Source organism: Carcharodon carcharias, chromosome 2 (genome assembly GCF_017639515.1).
Source record: "Carcharodon carcharias isolate sCarCar2 chromosome 2, sCarCar2.pri, whole genome shotgun sequence".
Classification (NCBI taxonomy): Eukaryota; Metazoa; Chordata; class Chondrichthyes; order Lamniformes; family Lamnidae; genus Carcharodon; species Carcharodon carcharias.
Window position 1 is genome coordinate 107,782,202 of NC_054468.1, and position 21,998 is coordinate 107,804,199.

Genomic DNA, 21,998 nt, shown 5'->3' on the forward strand with positions numbered 1-21,998 from the left:
TCAAAGACTGACTTTTCATAGATGCTGTATTCCAGACAACTCTGGCCATAGTTTGCTGCCACTAGACAGTTACAAATGTTTAAACATAGCAGGAGAGTGCAGAATTTAAGCTTGAAACTATATTTTTGAAAGGGAACTTGCATTTATATAGCACCTTTCTAAAAAGAAATGACTTTGCATTTATATAGCACCAGGCACAACTACCCAAAGTGCCTTATATCAAGATTAGTCACTATGTAATGTAGGAGGTGGCAGCCAATTTTCAAATCTTCACAAAACAGTAATGTGATAAAGTCCAGATAATCTGTTTTAGTAATATTGATTTAGGGATAAACATTGGTCGAGGCACCAGGAATAACTCCCATGGTGTTGTTTGAAATGGTGCCGTGGGACTGTGTGCATCTTTGCCTGAGAGCAGATGGGGCCTAAGTTTAATGTCTCATCTGAAAAAAAGGCACTTTTGACAGTGCAGCACTCCCTCAGTACTCAGCTGGAGCGTCGGCCTTGATTTTTCTGTTCCTGAATGAGACTTGAACCCACAACCTTCTGATTCAGGCGAGTGTGTTACCTCCTGAGCCACAGCTGACACTGGCAATGCACAGTGGCCTTTTGAATTTCACCTCTTAAAACCTTGACTGTATCATGCTCTGGCTGCCTGCAAAATTAGAGCTTTTCTGTATTGCGTGATCTGTAGAATATGTGCCTGCCTGTGCATATCGTGATGCTGTGGCATTTTGATATAATCCCTGGAATTTGGTTTAGAATTCATCCATTCTGGAATGTTTGTAAAGCTCTTACACGGTTATAAGAGTTAGAAACCAAATGAGTTAGACAGTCTTGAACCTTTTTACCCACCTTTTATCCAGCTCCAATATTCTCCTTCCATCTGGACCCCTCCCTCTGGCTTCTTACCTTCTCTTGATCTTTTCATTGAGAACTGTCGGCGCAACATTAGTCGTCTCAATTTCTCTGCTCCTCTCACCCATTCTAATCTGTCTCTTTTTGAACTTACCGCACTCTGTTCTCTCAGGTCCAACCCTGACATTGTCATCAAACCCACTGACAAGGGTGGTGCTGTTGTTGTCTGGCGCACTGACCTCTACCTCGCGGAGGCTGAGCATCAACTCGCAGACACTTCTCCTACCTCTCCCTGAACCATGACCCCACCACTGAACATCAAGCCATTGTTTCCAGGACTGTCACTGACCGCATCTCCTCTGGGGATCTTCCTCCCACAGCTTCCAACCTGATAGTCGCCCAACCTCAGACGGCCCGCTTCTACCTCCTACCCAAAATCCACAAACAGAACCGTCCCAGTAGACCGATCGTGTCAGCTTGCTCCTGCCCCACGGAACTCATTTCGCGTTATCTTGACTCCCTTCTCTCTCCCCTTGTCCAGTCCCTTCCCACCTACATCCGTGATTCCTCTGACACCTTACGTCACATCAACAATTTCCTGTTCCTTGGCCTCAACTGCGTCCTTTTCAGCATGGACGTCCAATCCCTCTACACCATCATCCCCCACCAGGATGGTCTGAGGGCCTTTAGCTTCTTCCTCGAACAGAGGCCCGAACAATCCCCATCCACCACTACTTTCCTCCATCTGGCTGAACTTGTTCTCACACTGAACAATTTCTCCTTCAACTCCTCTCACTTCCTCCAAATAAAAAGTGTGGCTATGGGCATCCGCATGGGCCCCAGCTATGCCTGTCTCTTTATGGGGCATGTGGAACATTCCTTGTTCCAGTCGTACTCTGGACTCCTTCCACAGCTCTTTCTCCGGTACATCGATGATTACTTCGGTGCTGCTTCATGCTCTCGTCGGGACTTGGAAAAAATTATTAATTTTGCTTCCAATCTCCACCCCTCCATCATTTTCACGTGGTCCATCTCTGACACTTCCCTTCCCTTCCTTAACCTCTCTGTCTCAATCTCTGGTGATAGACTGTTCACCAATATCCATTACAAGCCTACCGACTCCCACAGCTACCTCGACTACAGCTCCTCACACCCCGCTTCCTGTAAGGACTCCATTCCATTCTCTCAGTTCCTTCGCCTCCGTCGCATCTGTTCTGATTATGCTACCTTCAAAAACAGTTCCTCTGACATGTCCTCCTTCTTCCTTAACCGAGGTTTTCCACCCACGGTCATTCACAGGGCCCTCAGTCATGTCCGGCCCATCTCCCGTGCATCCACCCTCACGCCTTCTCCTCCCTCCCAGATAGGGTCCCCCTTGTCCTCACTTATCACCCCACCAGTCTCCACATTCAAAGGATTGTCCTCTGCCATTTCTGCCAACTCCAGCATGATGCCACCACCAAACTCATCTGCGCTTCACCCCCCCCCCCCCCCCCAGTGGCATTCCGTAGGGATCGTTCCCTCCGGGACACCCTGGTCCACTCCTCCATCACCCCCTACTCCTCAACCCCCACCTATGGCACCTCCACATGCAAACGCAAAAGATGCAACACCTGCCCCTTCACTTCCTCTCTCCTCACCGTCCAAGGACCCAAACACTCCTTTCAAGTGAAGCAGCGTTTCACTTGCATTTCCCCCAATTTAGTCTACTGCATTCATTGCTCCCAATGCAGTCTCCTCTACATTGGAGAGACCAAATGTAAACTGGGCGACCGCTTTGCAGAACACCTGCGGTCTGTCCGCAAGAATGACCCAAACCTCCCTGTCGCTTGCCATTTTAACACTCCACCCTGCTTTCTTGCCCACATGTCTGTCCTTGGTTTGCTGCATTGTTCCAGTGAAGCCCAACGCAAACTGGAGGAACAACACCTCATCTTCCGACTAGGCACTTTACAGCCTTCTGGACTGAATATTGAATTCAACAACTTTAGATCTTGTACTCCCTCCTCCATCCCTACCCCCTTTTTCTGTTTCTTCCCCTTCCTTTTGTTTTTTCCAATAATTTATATAGATTTTTCTTTTCCTATCTATTTCCATTATTTTTAAATCTTTTATGCCCCCCCCCCCCCCCCCCTAGAGCTATACCTTGAATGCCCTACCATCCATTCTTAATTAGCACATTCGTTTAGGTAATATCACCAACTTCAACACCTCTGTGTTCTTTTGGCTGTGACATCTTTTGATGATCTGCTCCTATCACTGCTTGCTTGTCACTACAACCACACCACCACCCTCCACTTCTCTCCCCCCACCCAACAACAACAACACCCACTCCCACCCCAACCTTAAACCAGCTTATATTTCACCCCTCTCCTTGGATTCACCCAGTTCTGCTGAAGGGTCATGAGGACTCGAAACGTCAACTCTTTTCTTCTCCGCCGATGCTGCCAGACCTGCTGAGTTTTTCCAGGTAATTCTGTTATAGTCTTGAACCAGTTCCTGGTGGTCACCAGTGGTATTAAAACCAGGTAGTCTCATGCCCAGTTCAATAATAACTATTATGGAAATATCACACTGTAATTGAGGGCACTCTGTGATTGATTGGAACATGGAAGAATCCTTCTGTACCACACCTGATATAGGTGATGATGTGGATGGTTGGTACCTGAAATGGAGAAAATGTTCCATTTCTTATTGATAAACACAAAAACATCTTCCATTGAGCGCTTCTTGATTTTAAAACACTTACTCTCTACCTCTCTCAACTTGACTGAGCAGAATTGAATTAATGTCTTTAAGGTGGAACAGCCAAGTGTTTTCCATTTATAAGCTCTTTTGGTGTGATCACAGCACCTGGAAGGGACGGAGGAAGGAAGAGCAAATGGGGCTTCAATAACTGCTTCAATTAATTTTCAGAAATGTTGAGTTGCTGATACTAGCTCATAATGTTCTGATTATGACTTATTTACCGATGAGGTGATTGTGGTAAATGAGGTGCTTTTGGCTCCACGCCCAGCAATTGTCCCAGGACAGGCCAGCACATAAGGAATGAGTGAAAATACTGTAGGATCAAGTTGCCTTGACTTCAGTGGCTAGATTGCAGGGGTTGCAGGTTGACCACCATCTGCCTTATCTTATGCGGAGGATAAACTGCATTCAAAGAATGAGGGCAACTGAATCACAACTAGATAGGTTTCTGTAGGCATTTTGACTTGGGTTGTTTTGCTGCAAGGTTGGTGATATCTTTGTTATAAAATCTTGTTTTTATGATACAGACTTTGGGAAGAAGGTTGGAAACAACGTTACTATAAAAACAAGTTTGATGTTGATGCTTCTGATGAAAAATTCCGCAGAAAAGTTGTAGAATCGTATGTTGAAGGTTTGTGTTGGGTTCTTCAGTACTATTACCAGGTACGTAAGCTTTTTTGTTCTTGACCTCTTGTTGGAGTTAAGTTGCAGTGCATGGTGGATTCCAAATTGAGAGTTCTTACAAATATTAAAAGAGAAGGAATAGTTTGGAGGAGTATTTGTTTGAATGTTTCCCTTTCTACAGAATAAAATAACTCCTATCAGAAATATTGATTTTTTTTACAAAACAAGGTCAACTCAGGCAGTCTCACTCTTCTCTCTCTCTCTCGTCCCCTGTGTTCTTCTGGGTGACCCAAGTTACAGATAGTGCCTCAGAGCATTTAAGTGCAAACAGTAGAAGGGAAAGAAGAGACTTTGAAGCATCCAAAAGCTACCCAGCTCAGGGAAAACATACTTGAGGCTGGATGGCCTGCATTCCTAGTTTCTTGTGGGTTGTTTGGTCCTTGGAACAGTTTGAAGTTTTGGCAACTGCTGTTTGCAATGGAGCTATCCAGTGCATGCCCTGGAATATGTGCCCCAGGGGCAGTCTAAAATGGTGACTGATCCTATTTCAGAGTCTGTGCAGTAGGTTTTAAAAAGTAAATGCATGTACCATAAGTAAGTTCCCTCTACCTTAACAAGATTGTCTATATATAAAAAAAAACTTCTGATTTTTAAAAAAAAGCTAAATTCTGTTCACAGGGGTGTGCTTCCTGGAAGTGGTTCTACCCATTCCACTATGCACCATTTGCTTCAGACTTCACAGACATTAAAGAAATGCCTTCCACATTTGAAAAGGGAACAAAACCGGTAAGATTTTACAGTGTGTTCAGCCCTCAGGAATAAGTGTATATTGTACTTTATGCTGGCTTGCTGTCATCTAAAATGGTGAAATACTTTCTGAGAAGTTTGTAGTCTTGAGATGCAAGTTAGTGAACTCTATAATCACCATTGGTAACCAATCACCATGTTGGCCCCCCAGGTGTGATTTTAAGGAATTCTTAGTATTGGTAAGTAAAGCTTATGGTGATTTTTAGGTAATGGCACCCCCAATGTATACAGGAATGAAGATTTCAGGTTCAGGTGTCTCCAGTGTTGTACATTGAGCACTTGTAAGCTATAGTGTTGATATGCAAACATGCATTTGTTGCCGAATTGTTACAATGGTTCACATTACATATTTTTTTAAGACAGTGATTTAACAGGAATGTACTTCTCAGATGGGAGCTTGTGTATATGCGCAAGTGTGTGTGCTTACACGTACATGGATATGTAATTACATATATGTGGCTATATTGTAGCACCATACAGGCTTCCTGACTACACAGTTCCTGATGTTAACTTTTCCCATCATAATTCTTACACTCACTTGCTATTGACCAGAATTCGCTGCCAGAGTAGCAATGCATTTAATGCATATACCATTATTAACATGTAAATTGTCCAGCAACTTGGGACAAGGAAGAGATGCCACATGAATTTAATATCGGCGCAAGTTGTTGGTCAATTCACACTATTCTGCTGCTAGCCTCGCAAAAACGGCAGCTTGTATCAACCTCTCCATGAGTTTTGAAAGATTGCATTAATTTCCAGTTGAAGTTGCCCCAGAAAGTTGTGGCTGGAATTGAACAGTGAAAGTACTTCTTAATATTGTGAATTTTATGCAGTGCCATTCAACTCTGACACAGAAAGGAAATATTTGTAACTGTGGTGTCTCATTCCTATAGTTAGTGAATTTTTGTTAGAAATTTTTAAAAATTATATTTCTTTTCCTTTCAGTTTTTTTCTCTCAACCCAATATACCTTTCCTTCACTTTATTTCTCTAAGTACCTGATTTGACTCTAATTCACCTTCTATGTCATTCATTTGTTTATTCCTCAAGCCTTAAATCTCATTGGTTAAGGAAATAAACTGTTGGTCCCTTTGTTTGCCAAGATCCCAGATATGTTGTTGCCCCCATTACCAGCTCACAGTTCCATGTGAAAAAATTTTGAACTGAAGTGAAAGAAAAAACCGTCTTAATAATGGGGCTTGCTAAAAAGATGCTCATTCCATCAAATACTGGGACAATGGATTTTCCCTCTAACTTCGTTGTGCTGTAATTGCACAAACTCACCACTGGGTAGCTTAGAATCTTCCTTTCTGAAAAGGTCAAGGCCATCTTGCTTTCCTTTCATGTTAGATTAATCATTTTTCTTTGTTTTTTTTTTACACTCAATTTAAATGTTTATACCGGCTTTTGTAGAGCCCTGAACCCTCCTAACTCTCGATCCCTTCCCCATCCTTTCCACAATTTAAAAATTAAATACCATTTTCCTTTCATCTCGTAGGTTCTTGTCTTTGCTTTCAGTCATAGTCGCCCTTCCAGGTGGCACCTATGAAGTTGTTCAGGATCCTACAAGTATGATTCTTTTTTTAATGTTAATGTAGCACTCATAAAATTGGACCCCGCTCCTTCTGACATTGCCTGGGCCTCCTAATCTCTGCCCCTAGTGCCACCTTCCCTTTGAGCACTGAAACAGGCTAGCTTACCCTTGAGCCCCCTGATGCAAGAGAGGGATGCTCTGGAACTTTTATTAACCTAATGCCACGAACATGATGAAAATACTGTATGCAAGGCAGATAATATTTAACTAAATTGAGATTAATTTACACATTGTTTGCTGAATAAGCTTCCCTTTTTGGATGTTTAGTTTTGGTAAACAGACACTTGCAGTGAACAATCTTCACACAATCGTTAGTCCTAATTTAAGCTTTCACTTTTTTTGTTAGCCTATTTGACCACCATTTTCGCACTCCTACCACCCCCCATCCCACAGATGAGCCAGATTTCAGCACTTGTTTGCCTTATCCCTCTGCTATTCTCCACTCCTTTCATCCCTTGTTTGCCTTTCTCTTGCCCCTGCTCCTCCTCCATCCTTTACAAAAGATTTAATTTTTTAGTTAGGCAGAACATTTTGTTGCATGAGTATGAAATGTGTTGTCCTGAATACTTGCATGTAAACATATTTGAATCTTTGTTTGCAGTTCAAACCACTAGAACAGTTGATGGGAGTGTTTCCTGCAGCGAGTGGCAACTTCCTTCCCGAGACTTGGAGAGAACTGATGGTGAATCCGGTGGGTTGTTTTAAATGAAATTTTGGCATGACTGTTATTCAAAATGGATATTCTGCATGATCTACCCATGTAAACATATGCATATATGGAAGATGTTGAAGGAAATTAATACTTCAAATTTTCAACTAGATTTAAAATTTGAACAATTGGTGATGTAAACTCATTTGTTTTCATTACTTGACCTTTCTGTCCAAATGAAGATTTTCATTCTTCCTTCCACATTAGAGTTACGTATACGTGGCTCTCAATCAATTGTGGAAATAGTCAAAATAAAAAGAAATAGGATAACAGAAACCCTCGACTCATTTAGAAGGTTGACTGTATAAGTTGTGCACCTGAAGTGCCGTAGCCTGCAGAGCTACGACCCAAATGCTGGAAAGTGGGATTAGGCTGGGTGACTCGTGTGCCTGCGCCGGCTGAAAAGATGGGCCAAATGACCTCTTTCTGTGCTATAAACTTTCTATGATTCTAACAGTCTGCAATGCATTGTAAGGCGAGAGGTTTAGATAATACAAAACTTGAAGTATTATTGCACTTCTCTAAGATTGGCTATGTAACCTGGCTTTCACTAACATGCAGATCAACAAAAATAAAATGCCGTTGACTTCAACTTGGTTGACGTAAAATTTGGAACGTGTAGTAAATAAGCCGCCGTTTAATAAAACCCAAACCATGCACTGAATACAAATTGTATGTTTTGTTTTAACTTCCCTAGCTACATGACTTGTAGTATGCCATCCTTAATCTCAAAACTAGCTAATTGCAGGACAATTAATACTGAGCCCTGTTGAATAAGTCTCAAAGACACTACTGCAAGTATAATCTGTAATGTATCTAGAACTAAGGTTTTTCCCATCCAAGTTACCCTTGGATTGAACTGCTCATTTCTATTCTTATAAAATGTGAAACTCAGTTTTAATTTTAATTGTAATTTGCAATTCTTGGTCATTTGATTTTCATAGGAAATTGATAGATCTTCTGGAGCAAATGCTAATGCCCCTTAATGAGAACAAAGATTGGTATAAATAGCCATTTTAAATGCATATTCCTGTTAATTGCTTGACAAATGGGCTGAAAATTGACAAGAATATATTGTATGATTCCCCACAGAAAAGTAACGTGAATATGTTGTGAATTAGATTCTAGTAAGCTACATAAAATACTGATCCAAATTGAGATGATTTTTCCTGGAGGAAAAAGTGGATGAGTATATTTGTATAATTTGAGATTGGACGAGCAGCAGATGAAGCATTTATTTTTTATAACAGGAATCGTCAATCATTGATTTCTATCCTGATGATTTTGCTCTCGATTTAAATGGAAAGAAATATGCATGGCAAGGTAGGATTTTGGATTTCAGTATATCATTATCATAATATGCTTCTCTGAATATTGCGGTTTTAAATGTGGATTGAAGACAGCTGTGTTTTGTAGGTGTTTATAGGGAAAAGCAGTAAGATATGCAAGACCCAGTGTTCAAATTAAAAGCAGAGGTAGCTTTGAGAAAACTACTGGAAGTAATTTGACTGTTCTGATTCAGGAGCTGAACAAGGATCAACAATGAGTGGATGATTTTGGCTGTCATTATTGACAGATGAATAAGAATGAAACAGATTAATTCTGTTTCTGTTCCTTACTTTGCGGTGATATTATAATTGGATTTTAAAATACTTTTATTTTCTTTAAGTCTAGATATTCAACCACAAGTTCAGAAATAAACATTTAACTCCTGGGTGCAGAATTCAAAGTTAGACTTATTTATAATTTTCTGACGTGACGAAATTTTGCAGTACGGAGATGTGTTGTGAATAGTTCTGGTCTCTATATTAACAGGGATGTAGAGCCATCGGAGGAAGTGCAGAAAAGAATTGCTAGAATAATAATGGAATTTTGAGGTTATACCTATAGGAAAGATTGACCAGGCTGGACTTCTCTTCTCATCTACAGAAAAACCAAGTCTGTGGGGGCGACCTGATCGAGGGGTCTTCAAGGTTATGATAGCATTTGATAGGGCAGATATAGGGAAGATGTTTCCACTTGTGGGGGCGAAGCAAAAACAAGGGGTCGTAACTAAAGGCAGTCACTGATAAATCCAACAGGAATTCCAAGAAAACTTTGTTACTGTAGTGTGTGTGTCTCGCTGCAAAAAGGAATAGTTAAGGTGAATAGCATGGATCTATTCAAGAGGGAGCTAGATAAGCACAAGAAGAAAGGACTTAGAAGGATATGTTGAAGGGGTTAGTTCAAGAGGCTGGGAGAAGGCTCATGTGGAGTATAAACATTGGCACGGACCTGTTGAACCGAATGTCCTGTTTCTATGCTGTATGAACCTTGCAATAAAAGCATTCATTTTATGCAAATCGGAGAAATGTGCACAATAGACATGCTTGAAAAATTCAAACGATTTCTCAAAATCCAGTCTTCGTTAGTTACTTCATTTCCTGTTGTAAACCACTGCCAGTTTGGACAGTAGTGTTATTTCTTCTCCATGGTATGTTGGAATAAGCTGCTGTTATGATAGTTAATGGACAAACTTGTCTCTCTGTTTGGGATAATGATAGTCTGTCCTCAGCTTTTGTTTTTGAAGCTTTCTCTTACATGGCTGTTTTTATGCTGCTAATTTCTTACTAAAGATACTTGAACTGCTTGCTCTCCTTAGTTCTGCAGATCCCATCACGAAAACTAGGACAGGCCAAGAAGATTTAATTTGGTTATCACTGCACTTCTGTGTTTGGAATTTCCAATAAGAAAACTTAAACAGTTTGTTCAGGCAGTTAAGATTTTGCCCACAACTCCCTGACTAGGTATTGCCTAAACATCTGGTTGTCAAAACACACTTCTAAAAGTGAAATTATTTTTTTAATTCAGTGCCCTCTTCCTACCTCACCAATGCCCATTGATCCCCAGTCCATGCATCTGATACCCATGAGGTCAGACTCATGGATATTCAGGGACCATTTTACATCTGTGTACAGGGCTCTACACAAGAGCTTGGAACCCATCCTCCCTAGTGTGAAAGTGGTGACCAACTTCTTGAGAACACTTGTGGATCTATCCATGATGCAGCATGTGATGTCTGATATCTCAACTACAGTTTCAGCACCAACAGCCACCTACAGTCTGGGTGCTGTAGTGAAAGCTCACACTAAAGTCATATAAGCCCAGCTTGCTGCCATGCAGTCTTAGACTGCTGTCACCATAGCTGCAGACACCAATGTTCAAAGATGCTTCCAGGTTGTCAAAGCAGTCCAGTAATCTGTGCTCCAGCTCATTGCTAAGGTTGCTGAGGTGCTGCTGAAGGGGGGTGACAATGGCATTGTGGAGTGTGAACCTGCTGTCCCCTCAAGGTTACAGAATTTGTCCTCTACTTCTGCCACTCCACCGGTGCACTTGCTTTTGCCTGCCAGCCCATCTGCCACCCAAGCTGAGTTGATGCAGTCTGAAGCTGGCCCTTGTAGGCCCAGAGCTGCTTAAGATCATTCTGCAATGTCCTCTGCAGTCTTTCCCACCGAAAGTCAGCCTCCCACCAGAGATGCTGCAGACACTGGGATAGCATGATGTGAAGCACTAGGCTAGGATAAGGCCACAAAAAACAAGTATTAAAGGAATGCACAGTGGTGAGTAGTTTGTATACAACATGGCACTGTTTGGTTTACAAATTTGGTTGGAATATTTATTTTGTAGCAGCTTTTATTTTTGACCAAGCAGATGCTGCGATAGTAACAAAGGAAATGTAAAGGTGTGTAAATGTCGGTGAATGGACAATTGGGATTATGTTCATAAGTATTTCAGTTAGATCAATAGATCACAGACAATTCAGCAAGAAAAGGATTTTGTTGGTTGCTTCCTCCTTTCCTCACCTGACTTCTTCCTAGCTGGCCACTGTATAGTTGGTAGCAAGGGCTATGCCCTCATGATATGAGACTCTGTATTGTGCAGTAGGCCACCATAAATCTTGGCACCCACTCTGCCAAATATTCCATTGTTCCTCCAAAACGATCTGGACAACAGACGTCTTGTTTTAACGTGCCAGTGATGTGCTTTGTCACATTTCCTGTAGCAACATGGCATTGGTTATATGCATACTGCCCGTGTGTGTGTTGAGTTATGCCATCAAGGGATGTCCCTTTTTGCCCAGTAGCCAGCTTCCTATTTGTTGAGGTGGCTTAAATGCAACAGTGAAGGCATTATGATTGCTGTAAGGATACCTGCCTAATTGGGCTCTGTTCTAATGGCACATGAGCTGGACGAAATGGTATATCTCATCGCTTTGCCCATGTCAGCTCTATGTGCAATAAATGCCACCCTGTATGACAGGGAAGCCTGCAATCTGCCTCCAGCTGCATGCTCACTTGTGTCTTCTCTCTGGCAAGAGAGAATGAAATGTATTCATCTTTCTTGGAACACAGAGTCTCAGTGATCTTTTATGCATCAGTGAATGGCTCAATGGCTGATGTTGCAAATATCCCCATCAATGACTGAGAAGGGGCCCCAAGTGCATAATAGTTCATGGATGTGGTCACCTGCACAACCATTGGCAATGCCATTCTTGTCCAGCTCTGTGGCTGCAATTTGGCAGATTTCAGTAATGACCTCCTTAGTGAAATGGGGATGTCAGTTGCACTGTTCCTCGCTAAGGTTCTGTTAGGAGGATTTCTTCAGAATACCCAGGTTGGGTATGGCCACTAGCTGTGTGCCCTGCTCCCCCAACTTGTCCTCCTTCCAGCAGCATGTCCTGCACTTTGTGGCGTCTACTAATTCTCCTTGTATGCTGTAGGCCAAAAGGAATGCAAAACCACTGCACCCATGTCAGAGCGCAAGAATCATGTGCAGAATTCTTGAAGCCAGGACCAAGTCTGTCAGAACGTACCACAGTACTCCCCTGTAGACTTCAACTTTAATCAACTCTGGAAACTGCTAAACACTTCTACAGTTGTAGCGTAGAAATCATTGAGCAACTTCATGAGCTACATCAACTAAATGATCCTTTTAAATACTGCTAGTGAGTTGTTCATTCTGTTGCTGAACTTGTGTTCAGTTATGCATGTTTAAGAGACAGCATTAGCTGGAGCTTTGAGCTCCAAAGTGACAGTGCTGACATCAAATCAGCACTATAAACTGATATCACAATCTGCCTATTCTACATACTTCTGGCAGACGCCCCTCTGGTCATACAGACGCCATTTTGGAACTACCAAAAAACCTGGTTCTATGGGGCTGAATTTGGTAGCACTTGTATCCAGCTTGGATTGCCTCTGTGTTTATTGAAAGGTTGACTGGAAGTTCAACTGCTTATGCAAGCACAGTCAATAACTGTGGCCTAGTTATTTCCAGCATTAATTGACTGCTTATCTGCCTTTAGGTGTTGCACTTCTGCCATTTGTTGATGAGCGACGGCTTAGAGCAGCTCTGGAAGCCGTTTACCCTGATCTCACTCAGGATGAAAGTAAGCATTATGATAACTGCATTGGGTTGACTGGGTAATCATTAGGTTTAAAATTTATACTTGAATTACTTAAGTATCAAAAAGCCAATAATAGATCAGTGTTATTGGTTCAGTGTATTCACTGTACCCATGTCTAATTTAATGAATGCTACTTTGTGTAATGTGTGAGATAATCTTTTTAAAAATTGCTCCCGTGTTTATGAAAATAAGTTGGTATTTGAGAATCTCCTCTCCAGTTACCATATCCACAATCAAATGTAACACAGTATGATTGAATCCTGAACAAAAGATGCTGGAAATAGTTTGATAAAACTGAACTTTTGAATGTCTTAATTGTAGTTCGACGAAATAGTCTTGGAAGCGATGTGCTGTTTGTTGGAAAAAACCACAAGTTGTTTGACTTCATTGTCGAGTTGCAAAATGGTGATGCTGAGGTAGGTATGCAGTAGTGTAATTTTATTGCTGCTCACTGCTTTTACAAAATAAATGTACTTACTAAATTAAACTTGTGATTATAGGGCGTAGAGATGCCTCCCGAGCTTTGCCATGGTATAAAAGGTCTTCTAACATTGCAGAGCGATGTAATAAAACCAGGAAAGTAGGTGCTCATTTTTGTTAGTAATTATAGTTTTTGTGTAATAATGCAAAGTGTATTGATAGACAATGCCTTATTGCATAATCCAGTAATTATTGGGACCCATGTATTGACAATTGTGAATTTAGGCTGGTGGAGAAGAGAAGTTTGCCTTCAAATTTTTTAAGGTTCGCTTAATATATTTAAGACGAATTTGCTACAAGATAGAGGGAGGGGTTGAAGGATAAACCTGATTCAAAAAATGAAAATCCTTTTCAACTTTAAAAGCACCCTGAGTAGTTAGCGGTAAGTGCTTGATTTTGGACTAGAATATTGGGATCGAGAATTCCCAGTTGCTTGAACAACCTTATATGTGTTCTTGGATGTGCATTTGCCTGAATGTATACTTGGGAGGAAACAGTGGGGAGGATTTTCCCCTTGTCGGGCGGGAGCAGTTGGGAAGCCCACAATTGGGGCTGGACTGCGATTTAATGCTAGCGGGTCAATTAATGCCCGCCCAGTGTGAAACACACCTGGCAGCGCTGCTTGGGGGGGGTGGGGGAGGAGAGCGCAGGTTCACGCATGCACATGGGTGCGCATGGAAAAGTTCCCTGAGGCATAGAGCTGTTTCAAGGAGATGAAGAGCTTGGAATATTAAAAATAAAGATTTTTAAAATGTTATAAAACATGCCCCCTCATGTGACTGTCAAGCAGGGACATGTTAAAATTTATATTTTATTTTTATATGCTGTTGGAAGCCTTATCCTGCCCGTGGATGAGGTTTCCTAAAAAATGCAATGGCATTTTCGCTTGTAAGGTTGGGTGGGCAGCGAAAAATTTCTTTCAATTATAACTTTAATGGCCTTAATAGGCCTTTTAATTGTCAGCGGGTGTGCTGCCTGTGTGTGCCCGCCGACTGGAATATCGCGTGTCATTTTACGCTCGGTCGGGTCAGGTGCACGCCCACCCAACGAGCATTATGTTCTAGCCAGTGTTTCTGGAGGTGTAAGGAGAAAGGATGTATCTACTTGTGCACCTACCTCCTGCTGGTGAATTGGACAGGTCATCAGCTCAGTGCTCTAGTTTTCTTACTGAATGCGAATGCAAGGGAAATAAATCAATTTTAAAAAGACAAACCAACATAGGAAGGCACACCTTTGGTATTTGTTTGCATGAATTTCTTTATGTATTTATCTTTAGAGCAGTAAATTCTCCTATACCGGCATTGGAAAACATTGTTCAGAATAATGCATGCAGGTGAGTGGAAAACTTATAGCTCTCCTTACTCTTGTTTCTGGTCACAGAATCAGTCTGTTTGTTTATTGTTGAGTACAATAAAATGAATCCGCTTAATACACAATTTTCCCTCCCTCGTTGCAGTATATTATTCAAGGATCCTCAGTTTGAAGATGACTACATATTCAAAGCTTGTTTGTTACCTGCAGCAGTGTAAGTTGCATTTCTTAAAACAAATTTTTATTGAGATTTGAACTTTGTTTAAAAGGTTAATCATTCAAGGTAGCAACTTTGAATCATAAAAAGAATCTCACCAACAATGCTTATGTCTTGTTTGTTGAGAAAACTGTTAACATGTCAGCACACGTTTGCTTGTGAGAAACCACAAAACTATTCAGACAACAAAGATATTGGGTTCCTTTTCAGGTCTATGTTAAGTAAGCCAATTTGGGTTCTCCTGGTGACTTGGCTAGAGAGGAAGAAATAGGGCTCTTGCTTTGGTCAATGCCCACTGATGCGCATAGTTGTTTGAACAGTGGATTAGTGTGAGACACTCATGAATGCCTCAGTTCTTAACGATCACATCACCAGGCAGTACTGTCCAGGCTGAGTTGAGAAAGATATTGCTGCCACTATTGCAATATTCCAATACTAACTGCCTAACATATGAAAGGAGCATGTAAGGAGGGGATTAAAATAGTTTTGTAGAAAGGGATGTGGGTAGAAGTTAGTATGTGGAATGTATCTATAAGGAGGATGTTTAAAATTTTACTTCCTTTCATGTAAGAATCACCTTCGCTATTGTTGTAAATGATTAATTTACAGCAGAATACAGAATATGCAAGGAGAAATTGAAAAAGATAGTGATGTAGAAGGGAAAAGAGAATATGAGAAAAGATTAATGGATAACAAAGAGGATCCCAAAAATCTCCTACAAATCATAACTAAATAAATAGTGGGACCAATTAGGGAAATCTTCTGGAGGCAGAGGGCATTACTGACTTCAACCAACTTTACAAACCTCTGGTTAGGCCTCAACTGGAGTATTTTGCAATTTTGGAAACCACATTTTAGATAGAATGTCAAGACCCACAGGGAGGGTACAGAAGATGTTTCCTGAGATGACGAAGGACATTGGTTATGTGAAGAAATTAGATCAGTGAAGGTTAAGGGGAGTTGCCCTGGAGATTTCTCAAAATCGTGAGAGGCTATATCACAACAGGCAGGGAGTATTGATTTCCTCCGTTGATAAGTGAGATGATATCCAGAGATCATAGACTTAAAGTAATTGGTAAAAGTGTCGATAGAAAGTGAGAGATTTCTTCACACAGGTTAAGTTCTGGAATGTACTGCTTGACAGGGTGGTGGAATTAGATTTCTTAACTTTTATAAGGTAATTGGGCATGGATTTGAAGCGGACTAATTTACAAGGTTAGGGGAGAGAATGCTGGAGTGTGAAACTAAATTTGGAGAGCTTCAAAGAACCAGCAAAAGCATGGTGGGCTGAATAGCCCCCTTCTGTGTTCTAAGATCTTATGATTCTGTGAAATCATTGAATTGTTTGGTTTCACCTTTCTTTTTCAGAAAGCCTCCCAAATCATTGAAACCAGGTGATTGGGAGCAGTCTAACCCAAAGCAGCCATGGAGGCCTCGACTTGGCTTTAACCCAAATCGGCATCAGGTGCACTTGGACCAGTCAGCATTTAGAACACTGGGGTAAGTGATGTTCCAAGCCATCAAATATAAGAGTGCAATGAAATAGGTAACGATTAGCAAGAACATTTCAGTATCTGTCACACTATCTCTCCAGTTTTGAGTTTGCCTCCTAGTTTACTTAGGATAGAAACTAAAAGCAGGAATTACTTGTCTCATTGCTGGCATAACATATACAAATGACTACCTCCATCCACACACACACACACACCCCCCCCCCCACCCCCCGGCAATTTGTTAAACTTATACGTACAGCTCAGAATCATTCTAATTCTACAATTAAACTGTCCTTGTAAGAAAGTTTATTCTGTAGAGAGTGAAGTGCTCTACAGCCTATTCATATCATCACCTATCCTAATCGCCATCCATTAGTCAGATACCAGTTGATACCATCATTGTAGCTGCTGTCCTTGTTACCTTCCATCGTAGCATGACTTTTCCCGCATTGAAACTTGTTGCAGAGCTTGATGTGATTAACTGAATTGTTGGGTGTTTTTTTTTAATGATTTTGTACTCGTGCATGGGGATTTGGGATTTGATTCTCCAACACCAGGTCAAACCGAGATTTGAATGTGAGTGGAAATCTGCAAAATTGAACTTGTAAAGATTTGAGGGTGAAGCTCTTTCCAAATAATCTTCTCCAATATTGGATAGATATCAGCCTTACCTTTGATCCATTGTGATATTGGCCAAGACAGCAGAACATGTAAATTCCTTACAGTCATCTAGGAAATGATATTGATAAGATTTTAGTAGATCCTGAAAGAGCACACCAGCTCCTGAAGTTGTTTGGTGTGTAAATCATATTTTCTTTTCACATGCAACCTGCAGGCTCCTGTGTAACTTTAACATGTTGTGAAGTGCAAGCTATGTGCCAGTACCTCTGTGGGGACAGCAAGACTGAAAAGTTATATAGTGTTACATTACATAATACTTACAGCGCAGAAACAGACCATGTGACCCAGTTGGTTCATGCCTGTGTTAGTGCTCCACATGAGTCTCTTCCTGCCCTGCTAACATGTTGACAAATCCTTCTTTTCCGTTCGTTCTCATGTTTATCAAGCCCCCCCCCCCCCCGCCTTAAGTGCATATTCACCTCAACTACTCCTTGTGATAGTAAGTCCTCCTCTCTGGGTAGACAACTTTCTCCTGAATTCTCTCTTGGATTTATTAGTGACTGTTGTTTATTTCTGGACCATTGTTCTCTCAGATTTATTGATGGCTTCAGTTCCCATCACCCAGAGCAAATTACATTTTTATGTTAGTTAAATTGTTCTAACGTTAAAAAGAGTAACCTAGTTTGTATTACATGCACAAGTATACATATTGTTTCTTTAATTTTGTTTTAGCCATGTTATGTCAAAAGATCGCTCTCAAGGAGGAAGTGGTGTTTACAGTTACACCCCTCCGCCTCTTTATCAACAAGGGAAAAATTCTCGGCCCCCACTGATGAGAGCACCACCATCTCTTACTGTCCCACTGCCAAGTAAGTTATTTGATTAACCTGTGATTTACAGATTTAGTAGTGAACATATTGTAAACTAAAGCCTAAAATTAATAGATTTAGAATACTATTTTATAAATGAAAAATAAAACTTGTGTGAATAGTTAAACACTCTTGGCAGCGGCAGTAAACCTATGGCCTATTGGCATGTTGAAACAGTGGCCATTTTGAAAATGAGTTGCAAAAAAACTGGAAAATCAGTTTAAACTTCCCTTCCCGACATCCATGCTAACTGCCATAGCAAATGGTTCCCCTCAACAGGTCCACGCTGTCCTTGAAAACTAACACCCAATCTCCCTTTTTTCTCCCAAAATACTTGAACATGTTATGGTTTCCAAACCTATGCTAATTTTGCCTGCAACTCAATGTCCTAAATCTCTACTGAGTTTTCACCTCTGTGACAGCATTGAAACAGTCTTAACCAAAGGCAAAAATGATGTTCTCTAAAATGGTGACTATGGTGCACAATTCGTGCTCTTTCTGCAGACTTTGACAGAGTCAACTACAACATCTTATCCAGCTCAGTGGGACTGCCTGTGCTTTGTTTGACTCTTGCCCATCAAACCCCCCAGAGCAATGGTACCTCTTCCCACTCCAATATGATCTCAAGTCCTCTGAACTTCTATTCTTAGCTGCCTCCCATTCCTCATCTACATGCTATCCCTTGGAACTATGTCTGAAAATATAGAATTAGCTTTCATTTGTACGCTTGTAACATCCAGCTCTGCCTCTGTCCCAACTCTCAGCTGTTCCACTGCTGCTCTGTTGTCAGATTGCATACAGCCTTGGCTGAGCTGCATTTAACTCTAGCTAAGCCTTGGGAAGAATAAAGTCATTGTACACAATTATACCTCAAATTTATCACCTTTTCTGCTAACTCCATCCCTCTCCCTGGCCATTGTCTTGGGTTGAACCACACTGTTCAACCTTAGCATCATATGTCAACATTACAGTCCTGGAATTCCCTTCCTATCCCTTCTCATTCATGATCTTTCTTAAAAGCCATCACTTTAACCAAAGCCACTTTTTTTTGTCTTGGCGTCCATTTTCATCTTATTCTCAAAATGTGTTGGAAGCAGTGTCTTTGAATATTTTTAAGGCAGAGCTAAATAAATCCTTGATAAGCAAGGCGGTGAAAGTTTATCAGGGGTAGGTGGGAATGTGGAGTTGAGGTTACAATTTGATCTGCCATGATCTTCTTGAATGGCGGAGCAGGGCTGAGTGGCCTACTCATTCATATCTCTGTATGTACACTACCCACGTAACTGGATGCTTTTCTATGTTAAGGGTGCCATGCAAATATGTGTTGTAGTAGTGAAATTTGTGTTTACTGTTCTCCCTATCTCTGAAACCTTCAGCCTTACAACCCTCTGAGATCTTGGTGTTCCTCCAGTTCTGGTCTCTTGCACGCCGCCAATTTTAATCACTATACCATTCGTGCCAAATTCTTCAGTCATCTAGGCTGTAAACTCTAGAGTTTCGCTTTCTAAGTCTCACTACCTCCCTACCCTCCTTTTAAGATGTTCCTTGAAATCTACTTCTGACCAAACTTTTGGTCACCTGTTCAAATATTTGTTTAAATGACTTAGTGTTGAATTTTATTTGATAACTCCTTTGAAGTGTATTGGGGAATTTTACTAGGTGAAATGACCTGTATCAATACAAGTTGTTGAACATGGATAACACATTTTCTGCCAAATCCTTGTTTGTGATGTGTTGATATGGAAATTGATTTTAATTATGTACAGTTTGGTACATAAGACTCTTGAGCTCTTTCAGTCTCAGTCGTCCACCAGAAGTGCAGTAGGAATTGTTGCGAATAAACCTATTGGCTTAAATATCACTAACTTTATTTTTTGTTTTAAAAAAAAAAGCAGCAACTTGCATTTATATGGCAGTCTTCATGTACAGGTAAATGTCTGAGCACCTTTCAATAAGGAGAAAAAGAACAAGTTTGACACTGGACCCAGGAGAGGGCATAAAAAACAAAGGATGGGATGGGGAGTTTGAGGTTTTTAAATGCAGTAAATTCCCCCTTCCAATACTTCTTCACTTGGGTCTCCCCTTGTTTAAGGGCTTCAGCTTGGCAACTGATCCATTCCTTGAGCAATAATGCTTGGAACATGCCCTTGGGTTGTGAGGTTTTCGATGCCTCATCATCTGCATGTACTGAAAGGTCAGTGCTTCTCTCTGCTGCTTTTTTGACACGGTCCAGTGTCAAGCTTGTTCTTTTTCTCCTTATTGAAAGGTGCTTATTTACCTGTACATGAAGATTTCCATATAAATGCAAGTTGCTGTTTTTTTTTTAAACAAAAAATAAAGTTGAAGTGATATTTAAGCCAATAGGTTTATATGTGGAGGTATGATTGTTAGCCATCCTGGTGATCTGAAGACCTTTGCTTGGGCATCTTATAATTTAAAAACACATGCTGCAGTATCCTCAGCAATCAAAGGAGTGTTCTATTTCCCTGTCACTTTATGTCTGGGCTTTTTTGGCACTATGGAAGTCATTTGGGTCGTGGCGGAAAATAGCCTGTTGTCTCCTCTTACAGCCCTGTCCGATTTTCAAAATTGACTGGGCGCGTAAGAGGCTGAGTTCACTGCCCAAGACTATTTCTACTCTCCCTACCACCCAGTTTTTTTCTCTACTTGGAATTGCTGCATAGAAAAACAGGGAAGAAGTAATTGCATAGAGCCTAAATGGACATGAGAGAGCTGAAAATTGAAAAGAGAAGGATGGGGAAGGGAAAGAACCAAGTGTTTCTTTGTTTTTAAAAGGAGCTGCTTGTACTTAAGTGAGCGTGAGGTGCAGACTCTCTTGAATTATTCAACCAGCCGTCTCCCTCTCCATTAAGTCTCATCACTGTAGCTGTGCAGATATTGTCTTTCCTGTTTTTGTTTCCTTGTTACGGCACTGTGTACTCGTGAGAGACATTGTGTGCAGCCTGACATACACAGCTATAATCTAAAGCTGTAGCTACAAAACTTATGGTTCTCTGCACTTGCTCCACATTTCTTCTTTTGTAATCAAATGTTTTTTTAAAGCTATAACTCTAATTGTAAGTGCTAGAAATCTGATGGGTGTGGACCCTAAATGCTCACCCGCCCTTATGTTTTCAGATGCTGGCGCACCGATTGCATATTTCAGGCATTTTTAATTGTTTCAATTTTAACTCTAATTTTTAAGCTCTTCTCTCCTTCTGTCTCCTGGCTGAAGCTGTGACCCACATCAAAATGCTACATAGAATTTTACAGCGCAGAAATTGAGCATTCAGCCAGTGTTCATGCTCTACTTGCCTCTTCCGTCCTTACTTCATTTTACCCTCTCGACATTTCTTTCTGTTCCTTTCTCCTCCGTACAGTTATCCTGTTTCCCTTAAATGCATCATTTAGACCACTCCGTCTAGTAGTGAGTTCTGTGTTTTCACTACTAACACTGAAACACTGATGACTGAAAAACTGGCCTGGTTTTCACTCAATTGAGGACCCCAAGTACAGTGATCAAGTTTGAAACATCACGTCGCTTTTGACACCATGTTAAGAATTCAAAGCAGTAAGTATGCTGCTCAGAATGAGTTAATCGGGATGGGAGCCCAACTGTGCCTGCTTAGAGCTCAGTTGTGCTTTAATTTAATTGACTTAATGTTTTTAATTTAGAAAATGTTCACTTCTAGACTTTTTATTGCATTTCTCCCTTTTGTGTCAGAAGTACATTTTTAGTATATGTTTCTTGGCAACAGTTATTTGAAACTGCTGCAATTAAGGATCCAGTTATTCCATGCTTTTGGTAAAGTTTATTTAACATTATACTGTTGTTTTTAAAATTGAAACAATAAGAAAGTCACCACTTTGAAGATGACAGGATGTTGACTTAAGCTTTTTGCAATCTTCATAATGGCAGTCCTATTTGTCAATTTAAAGCAGGTGGGTTAATTTTGAATTGAAGCAAGTAATTGAATTCTCAATTTGATAGCTATGAAAAAAACTAAAAAGTTGCAGATCTTGTCTATTTTCAAGACTATTATAATCTGCACTTGTAAACCTAGATGTGCTGGATTTGTGTGCAGCACAATGTTGTGACTACAGTGCATTGTGATACAGGTAAAGTGGCATTCAAATGCTTTTCATCCACCCGGGGTTGTTCGCCTCTGCCCTGAATGGCTTTTACTAATTTCAGCACTTGTGGGACGTTAAGTAGCAT

General features: G+C 40.9%; 1 protein-coding gene across 1 annotated transcript in view; it reads left to right on the forward strand.

Annotated features, from left to right (window-relative positions):
* Window positions 1-21,998, forward strand: part of xrn2 (5'-3' exoribonuclease 2) — an 89,531-nt gene that overhangs the window by 41,817 nt on the left and 25,716 nt on the right. The window contains exons 17-27 of the mRNA XM_041213455.1: window positions 4,134-4,269; window positions 4,909-5,016; window positions 7,235-7,324; window positions 8,593-8,665; window positions 12,687-12,770; window positions 13,110-13,204; window positions 13,289-13,368; window positions 14,545-14,601; window positions 14,725-14,793; window positions 16,165-16,296; window positions 17,643-17,779. Coding sequence (XP_041069389.1) covers window positions 4,134-4,269; window positions 4,909-5,016; window positions 7,235-7,324; window positions 8,593-8,665; window positions 12,687-12,770; window positions 13,110-13,204; window positions 13,289-13,368; window positions 14,545-14,601; window positions 14,725-14,793; window positions 16,165-16,296; window positions 17,643-17,779 — 1,061 coding nt within the window. The remainder of the gene's footprint in view (window positions 1-4,133; window positions 4,270-4,908; window positions 5,017-7,234; window positions 7,325-8,592; window positions 8,666-12,686; window positions 12,771-13,109; window positions 13,205-13,288; window positions 13,369-14,544; window positions 14,602-14,724; window positions 14,794-16,164; window positions 16,297-17,642; window positions 17,780-21,998) is intronic.